Source organism: Diadema antillarum, unplaced genomic scaffold, assembly GCF_040938485.1.
Source record: "Diadema antillarum isolate AM-2024a unplaced genomic scaffold, OU_Dant_1.0 seq00001536_RagTag, whole genome shotgun sequence".
Lineage (NCBI taxonomy): Eukaryota > Metazoa > Echinodermata > Echinoidea > Diadematoida > Diadematidae > Diadema > Diadema antillarum.
Genome location: NW_027272268.1, coordinates 1176995 through 1186468, shown reverse-complemented (window position 1 = coordinate 1186468; position 9474 = coordinate 1176995). Strand labels below are relative to the sequence as shown.

General features: G+C 37.9%; 1 protein-coding gene across 1 annotated transcript; it reads right to left on the bottom strand.

Moving 5' to 3' along the window:
• Positions 1–4085: 4085 nt before the first annotated feature.
• LOC139710513 (uncharacterized) lies at positions 4086–8935 on the bottom strand. The gene is made up of 6 exons (XM_071622446.1): positions 8832–8935; positions 7790–7932; positions 6035–6162; positions 5361–5462; positions 4900–5038; positions 4086–4275 (listed from the first exon to the last, which is right to left on the bottom strand). Exons 1-6 carry the CDS (start codon positions 8901–8903, stop codon positions 4086–4088), a joined length of 774 nt encoding a protein of 257 aa, XP_071478547.1. The 5' UTR covers positions 8904–8935.
• Between the last annotated feature and the right edge of the window lie 539 nt (positions 8936–9474).

The window sequence follows — 9474 nt, the reverse complement described above, 5'->3', positions numbered from 1 at the left end:
CATCTTCTCAATGTAACAATGACTAGTATAGGGTGTGAATATTTTGCCCACTGAGTCAAAGCGTATTTCAGGTGGGTGTCAAAACTTATGGTGAGAACAAGTATATTGTGGCTTTGCAATATTTCATGCAAAATGAGAAGAATTTTAGAACAGTACAGTATCACTCTTTTTGCTGTCATGATAGACTGTTATGTAGTGATGTGTCTTGTTAAAGTGCACTGTTCAGTGGGAGATACCCTAAAACAGCAGTGACAGTACCAGACACGATTATTGAAAAGAGCAAAATGTAAATGAAGGGACATGTATGGTCTTTGCTTTTGAGGCTAGCCTGGGTGGTATTTGTTTATACGACAATCGCGTATATGAATGCATTGATCTATACAAGCTGTGCATTTGCAAAGCAAGTGAAGAAGTAAAGAAAGTGTCAAGCATTTATTTGTTTTAATATCACATAAAAAGAAATATAAACTAGTCTTCTCTTTCATTGAATGCCAATGAGGGCAATTTTATGTGTGTAGCCATTTGATAATTTTTTTTTTTTTTTTTAATGGTTCATTTGCAGCTTTTGTCAGGTGAAAATTACTTGCAATGTGCCTATCATGGTAGTATCTGGATTTGCAATACATAGAAAGAATGTTTTCACCAGCTTGCAAAATGTACTGAGCCATGTTATGTCCATGTGGGTGTTTGTGCATCTAATTATTTTGTGACAAACTGTCAGTGCTACAAGACAGTGATGCAAGTACAGTGTATGTAGTTCATGCCTTTGTTGGAAAGGCATTTCCATTTGTCTGAAGCATCAAAACTAAGCTACATACTGTGCTGCTATTGCCACTGGTAGATAGAGAGGGTGGCACAAATGTGAAACACTGTCAGCATCTATTTGGCAGTAGTACATGCCTTCACAATCCACAGCATATCAGCTTCAATGTGCATTTGTACTGTACTTTTACTTTCCAGGAATCTAATTTTCCTCACTCATTTCTCCCTTTAGTTAATTTTTTTTTTTTTTTTTTTTTTTGGGGGGGGGGGGGGGGGGGGGGTGACTGAATGCCTGATTTTATTTATACCCCCAGCCTTATATTTATTTGGGTGCTGGTTAAACTGAGTTTGCTAAAAAAAACCTGTTAAACGGATGCACGGTATGTCATGTTAAAAATGTGATGGCATTACTCATCCAAGAATGCAAAGTAAGATTACACTGGTCTTTTGTGTAGTCATTGGGGAACAATGTGTTATACTTGTGTACAAATGTTTTACACATAGGAAGTCCTCGTGTTGTGAAGATGCTGTAAACTGGCGTGTTACGGTTCTAAATCAAGTTATCTGATAGCCATATGGCTGTTCATACAAGATATGGGGTTATGCCTGATGGATTTACACCAGCAACTCTGACACCACCCCCCCCCCCCCCCCAAAAAAAAAAAAAAAAAAGTAGCTAATGCCCTCAGTGTAATTGCTTTGGAGTGTATACTTAGTTACTGACATTACGTGAAAATCTACCTGGTAACCAGTGGACCTTTCATTTTTTTGACCACCAGTAACATAAACATCACCCACAGAGTATTTACGACTTGATACAGCTTCATCTACTGTATTTTTTTGTTTTCTTTGATGACATTTCTCTGTGCTTTTTGTGTTGAGTTATTTCAGGAAGTGAGTTACTTGTGAACACCACATTATGTATATCTTGTATATAATGGATTTGCTGTTGGTCTCATGAGCTTGTCATACATATGATTTGATAATGTTTTTAAGTAGTGGACATGGTACAAAGACAGTGAACTGGAGTAAGAAGAAAGTTTTGTGAAGTCACTTGATGTTGATAAGCTTGTAAATAAATTTGTAGGAAATTAAACATTTTTATACACCTATGGCATTCTTTGTTTTTATTTTAATGTACCTCACCTGCCCAACTTTTGCAGATACATGTACTTTCATAAGCACATTGACAGACTTGTAGGTAGGCACTTGGAAATCATTTTGCAAGCAGCATACTCAATTCCTGATTGTAAAGGAACTGGACTTTAGGTATTGAGCTGTCATGCTGTAGTAATAACTTTGGCAGCAAAAAAAAAAAGGGGGGGAAGGGTATCAAACTACATGTATTGCTTTGTAAAATTGACGTTTGCTAAAAATTGGGATTGCTTGCAAAAACAAGAAATAAGAACAATGGAATGAAGGCTACGTGCCTGTGTGTTTGTGTGTGGGGAAGGTGGTTTGAGTTTATGATTGTGCTTGTGTACCATGGTACGTGTGTTTGTGCTAATGTGCAGTGCTCTATTCGTCGTGCAGGTATAGTATTGTACACGTACTGCTCTTCAGTTTGAGTGGCACACCATGCTGTTACCAACTCCTGGGTACCTGTAATAACTTAAGTTTCAGCTGAGTGAATAGACTCTATGCACACATTTCTTCTTTTTAATCTTGAATAAGGGGTACAATTCAATTTTTCTACATAGTGAAAAAAATCTGAATTACAGCTGTCTGGGCAGCTCTTGTGCATGTGGTATGAACAGGGTTCTTGACTTGACTCCCAAGTACACCATATTATACTCGCAAGTAACGACACGAGTATAACAAACACTGCCAGACTACTATCCTCCAATCTCGCTTAACTGTAAAATACATGTACAAGGACACTACAATGTATCATACCACGTACACAAAATGAAAGTTATACTGATACATGCAGGATATTATACATGTAATGGCATTGTTGAGGCAGTGGTAATATTCATATTTCACAAAAGTGGTAAAATTTCAGTATTCCAGTATTCTTTAGACCTACTCATTCACAGCAGCCCTCATCCTCTCAACCTTTCCACTCGCTGCCTCCAATGTAAAACTTTACACATATCATGAACACTGTTAAAACATTAAAAACAAAAATAACAAAATAACTAAAATAGACATGCAATATTGACATTTTTATTCACTTTAAAGGAACTGTTAATGTGTAACTGACATACAGCATATGGAAAAAAAGTCGGGTCTTGAGCATTCTTTAAATTACACTGTTTCTCGATAACTCCTTACAAAACCCCAAGACAGACTGACAAAGTACAATATCAAGGGAGAATTTTTGTAAGAAAAAAACAAGTTTTGCAATTTTAATACATCATCTTGGCTTGATACGACACTGGTTGCAATGCAATTTAAAGTTAAGAAGACACTAATATGTAACAGCACAGTCTAGAGAATTCCGTGCATAAATATCACAGGTTTGTGTAGTTTGGATGACATAGGTAACATGGGAATGAATGAGTAATCAAGAGGGTTTGGAAATGCTATTAAGGGTGGTTATGAAGCCCAAAAAGAGGCTGAAGAACTACTAAAAACGTCCCCAAAATGCCATTTCACACTCACAGGTTACAACATTCTGTATACTCATTCACAACAAAAATCATCATCTGTTATGACACATGGATTAGTCTGAGCAGTAGAGAGTAAGGTATGCCCTCAATTTGGAAATTTTGTGGCAAGTTTTGGTAGCATCACCAACAATTTCGTAGCTAGCAATGAACAATGCTTAATCTTCGCGTGCATCAAAACTTGCGAATCCATGTGTCACAAATTATTAGACGGTCAAGTTATACATTATAGCAGTTTAAAGAGTACGAGTTTATTCCTCGTATTGTGCTTGTAATATTCCAGTTTGGCATCAGTTGACATTTGCTTACACATAAATATTTTCCCATGGGAGGACATCTTATAAATGTTCTGCTCCCAAGAAAATATGTACAAATGGACAGCTTTCATGTAATCATATCTATCTAAAACCGTAAAAGTTGTTGGTTTCACAGGGCTTAATTTTCCAGAATTTTCCAAATCACTGTTGGAATACACATTTAACATGAGAAAGTATGGCCATTGTGTATAGCAACAGATGGAGTGAATGGAAAGGTATTAATACACTAATGATAGCCTCGGTGTCAAGAGGTGAAAACAACATCACATGAAAAATGTCTTTGACCTCCTCATTCATGAAGATATCTCTACGCGAAATACCAGTTACAGACGCTCTTTTACAGTAGCTGACTGGTATTTGACTAAATCATCTAATACAAATAAATGTTTGCGGCCTAGACTGAAGTGACCTGTGAGGTCATCTGTTCCTCCATTAAAGGCCACAAAACTTGTGACACAAAGTGAGCAGCTGTCTCTCCCTTAGCTAGGTGTGCTGTTCCCTTTTCTTGTAATCCTTCAAGCTGAGGGTCTGACGTGAAGGTGAAGTGTCCACTTGGTGATATACTGTCTGATGGTATGTGTAGTCTATCAAATACAATCCACATGCAAAAAAAAAAGAATTCAGAATGAGTAATTACACATAATACTTATATTTTGATACCACATGCTGCTCACTACTTTGTTCTTGTCACACACATTCTCACTACATGTACATACCAGGTATTCATAAATGCACATTAAGTTCTTTTCAATATGGAAACAATGTCATTTTAAGATGAACCTGAATAGGTATCAAGTAAATGGCTAGAATAATTCACCAATGATTTATAAAGTACATGTGCTAATCATATATATTGTTAAATTTATTAATAAATATCATTTGCGTGAAGTTTAACAGACTGATATCTATATTGAAAAAATAAAAGTTTGGGTATGACTGAGCTACCATGTATAACACCCTGATCTATATCAACCATAAACTCTCTCCTGGTGAACAATCATTATAAAAATCATGATTGTGGTTGCTGGCATTGACAGAGAGAGAGAATTTTTTTTTTTCAATGAATTTTCTCCACACTCCAGTTGACTGCATGTTTCAGAACAATTTTGGGGGGTTTGGAGCCTTTGGCTCAGGTGAGCTAAAAATGAAATGAAAACAAATGTGACATTAAGGTAAAAACACACGAGTTTAGGAAATATTGAGCTGACCTTTCTTCTGTGATGTTGAGGTGAATGCAATAGCCTTTGTGCATGGAGAAAAATGACAGGGAAATTGTTGACATGGCACTTATCCTGTCTGAAGAAAGCTTCAAGTGGTAGGCTGTCTTGTCCTTTACTAGACTGTCTGCTGCATGGATGCATGAACAATAAAAGAGGAGATAGGTACATACAACATTTCTTTCAGCTTGATCAATACTGGCAATTAGACATACATTAAAAAAAAAAGAATGATACAGATATACAAATATCATTGATTAATTAATGAGCAAAGACTAATTTTCATCTGGTGGGTAAAGTAAGACCTACTAGAAACAGCTATTGCCATTCTGACAGCTCAGTATGACTGCAGTCCAGTATGAAAAAATGCTTTTAATCCTCCCACCCCCAATCAATATCAATCCATGCTTTCTGATAAAAACACCATCACATACAATGTATAACAAACTTACCATCACTTTTGTCCGTTTCCAGTAGTTTCATCTCCTTGTACCAGTCGACCAGAATACTGGGTTCATTTTCTGTTACAGCTCTACATTCCCCTGGACTGAGACCTAATACACAGACAGGGACAACCAGCATGTGGTAATCAAATTCTGTTCATTCCTATATATTTTAATGGTATTCAGGTAACTATTGTTTGTACAACTATCACCCCTCTCTCTCAGATTTTTTACATTTTATGCTACTAATAAAGTACATGTGTACTATTAATGACCTGATAATTATACTGTAAAACCACAAACATTTGCAGCATGAAATTTTACCGAATTGGAGCTGACAGCTTTTCTCATGGCCCAAGATTTTGCGAATTGCCAACAGGATGGTGTACAGCATTTTACCAGCATTCAATGCATTGTGTAAATAAAAACTTTCTCATGCATCTTACTAATCGTGACTCCTTGCAAACTTCACAACAGTTTAATGCATGCAGAAATTTCTGTTTTTACAGTAATGCAGTGAAAATCACATCGCACTCTATCAGGGGCAACATAAGAGATACTTGGATGATTGTATGGTGACTTGTGGTAATGTAAACTTAATTGAAGCTTGCTGAAACAAACATTCAAACTCAATTGAACTTATTCAACATTCAAACTCAAGTTAAACTGAAATTCAATAGTACCTTCAATCAGCTCAGCACAATCACTTTCTCTGCGCAGTGCCTTGGCCAATGTAAGCTGTTCTGTTAGTTCCAAAATGTGTAATTGCTGGTGATAGCAGCTTTCCACAATTGAAAAAACATCATCAAACCTACAGATATGACAGAATGAAATGAATGAAACACATAATACAATATGTCCCCCCAAAAAATTGCAATCACATTTTCGCATTGATAACACCCAATATTATTAAACAGTCTAAATGCTACTTCAGGGTCTTAAAACATAGCATCTTAGCTCTATTTTGCAGAAAACCCCATTCAATTTGGTTAAGCGGTCACAGAGAATGTGAAAAGTTGTAAAGCATGTCATGAGTCTGATTCTTCCAAGTTTAGCACTTCGATGCTTTTGTGTGTGTATACAATAGACAGAACTTGTGAGGGAAGAGATTTTTGACATCCTCTATAAAATTCCTTATTTCTCTTTGGCCACTGAAGCAAATCGAATGGAGTTTTCTGTGAGATGTGGGCAATGAGTTATAGTTTCATACCCTGAATTTGTATTTCGATTGATTCACCATTTTTAAAGATATCATTGCGGAGGGTCCTGTTGTAATTCTTTTTGGGACATACGGTATAGATGAATGACAGATAAGGCATTGTTTGAATATTTCACATGGTATTCTACAAGTAGCATGTGTACTTTAATTAACATCTAACTTCCTGACATGCTCATGGCACTGCCTCAAATAGGTTGAATGACCTACAGAATTTTTTCAGAGACACCTGCAAATTATGAAAATGTTACTTATGTTCACATCACACATTCAATCAATAGCATGGGTGTATGCAAGGGGGGGGGGGGGGTCGGGAGTGTCGTACGACCCCCCCCCCAAAAAAAAAAAAAATTTCAGAAGGTCCACTCTCTGTAGAAGACATTTTTGTTTTTTGAGGGCTTTTTACCCTATACAACAGGAAAAAAAGTGACCAGGTGGTGTTCCAGCAAATTGTCGAAAACCTCGTAAATTTCGTAACTTAGTTTTCATATGCCATACCTTATTTCTAAGCCGCACTGCCATGCCGAAAAAGTTACTTTTGTATGCACCAAATGGCCCCATTTTAAGATATAAAATTCAAAAACTCCCTACCGTGGGAGGGGGGACACCCCCCTCCCACTCGGTCGCTCCGCTCCCTCGCAAAGGTGAAGGTCCAAACATTTTGATTACGACCCCCCCCCCCCCCCCAGAAAAAATCCTGGATACACCCCTGAATAGATATATGGGGAAAAAAGTAAAATGATTGAAACAAGTGTTTTAATGTTTTAGGATTTACAATTTTTTCCTTTTCCGTTTCCTCTACCATTCCCTTTCATCACAATTTAAGTTGACAGGCCTGCGCAGTTTTCAGATATATAAACATATTACTGTTAGTCCTCCAATCTGGATATTTTGAACAATGATTAACAGTAGCTGACTCAAGCAAGATAGAGAGACTATAAATTCTTAATAGGCTAGCTAGTAATACTGAGATGGCAAGGGGATATCCCAAACCCTGGAGAAATTGGTCATGAGTAAAACATAGTCCATCATGGTCAACAGACAATGGCCCCAAGCAATTTGCCAATAAACATAAATTAGGTACCGGTATATTTTTTTTTAGGGTAATTCTAAAAACAAAAAATAAAAAAGAAAAAGAAAAAGAAATCTATCATTAATGCAAAAGTTCATACCATGAAGACATAAAAGCACGTGTAAACACGTACATAGCAAATTTACTCACAATTTCTTGGAAGCAATAGTAGGCAGCCTTTCCCTAACAGCATGAATGCTCCTTGTCCTGGCTTCAATAACATCACCAAGCTCTCTCTTCTTACCCAGCAATTCCTCCTTCATTGCTTGGAGTCGGCATTCTTCCTCCTTGACCTATGCACAGGAAAATCATTTTCTATCAAGTGAATGCAAGAAGAATACACATTAGACCCTATAACATTTAATAGCTAGAGGGAAATACAATCACATCGCACAGGCTAAAAAGGTTAATGCCATATCATCCTGCACAATGTTCATTTGATGTACCTGTAATTGGTTCAATTGTTGTAATTTTTGGTTCTTTCATTTCACTACCAACAGAAGTTTAGAGGATTTAATTCACCTGAAGAATGTCACCTTATGATCAAAAGTGGTTCTATTTATAACTTTTCAATCCTATATGTGTTGCTTGAAGGTTTGCATGGTGAAGTAAATGAGGGAGAGAGGTTTGCGGTGACACATGTGTATCGTTGCTTGGCAGAAGAAGAGCCTATCTATGACTTGAAGAGCCTAAGAAGAGCCTATTTCTATTCCTACATTTCCTCCTACCCCCTACATGTACTTTCTTACATGTTTTCCACCCAAGTCAAGTGAAATAATATATTATGGTAAATTTACTTCTGTGATTCAGTAGTGTGATCCTGTTTGAGTGCCTTTTTACATTCAGATAATACTACAGTACACATTGATTTTATTGTACGTACTAGACTGGCCCGGTCCACCTCCACTAAAACCATTATACGATGTAGTGTCATTCAGAAGTACAGGTTCTACTGGTATTGGTACATACTAGTACTCAATAGAATAAACTGTTAATGATCCCACCCATTCAAAAATAAGTAGGAATACTAGAATTGTGCAGCTAGACCACACGCGTACACGCACAGCACAACACTAGCAGACACGTCACGCAACGCTCGATACGTTTAATTTCTGCTGGTTCAAGAACATATAAAATCGGTGAAGAGTAGAATAACTGTAACTAGAACCTATAAACAGAAAAAATCCCGTACCTCAAACAGTTGTGATTTGGCTTGGTCAACCTCAGTTTGCACCCCTTTAGCGTGTCTATTAAACGCATCCATTTTACGCAGACGCAGATCCGCTTCACACCCGTCATCGATTGACCGTGATGTACAAGTAGTGGAGAGAACGCGGTAGCGCGGCGGTGTGGCCGCTCGAGCCGGGCTGGAGCTGGGGTAGGCGGCCCGTCACAATCAGCAGCCCCACCAGCCGCTCTGCCCCGGGTACCAGCAGCCTGAGGCAAGATTGTATTTCAAAGCATTACACAGCCACCTATCACTTCAGATAGTTTTCAGCCGATGTATCCATTACTTTTTCAACATTGTGAAAATGTGTTCAAAAAATGGTCTGACTTTCAAACTTCACTCGTCGTCTGCTATCTGATGCTTCACGTGCGCGCACTTGTTCAGCCATCTTTACATATGTGCGTACACTACACTGTCTTCAATACGTCACTGGCAGTCACTGGCGCCTAGGCCGCGGGGCGCGGGCGAGCTGATAAAGATCTCCTGGAGCTCCTTGCATCATCGCTGCATCCACTGAGGAGTCAAATTTACATGTAGAGCTACTAGAATTGGAAGTGGTCAAGTGGTTCTTCTTGTACGTAAGTCGAACACAAGGCATTTTCTCAAT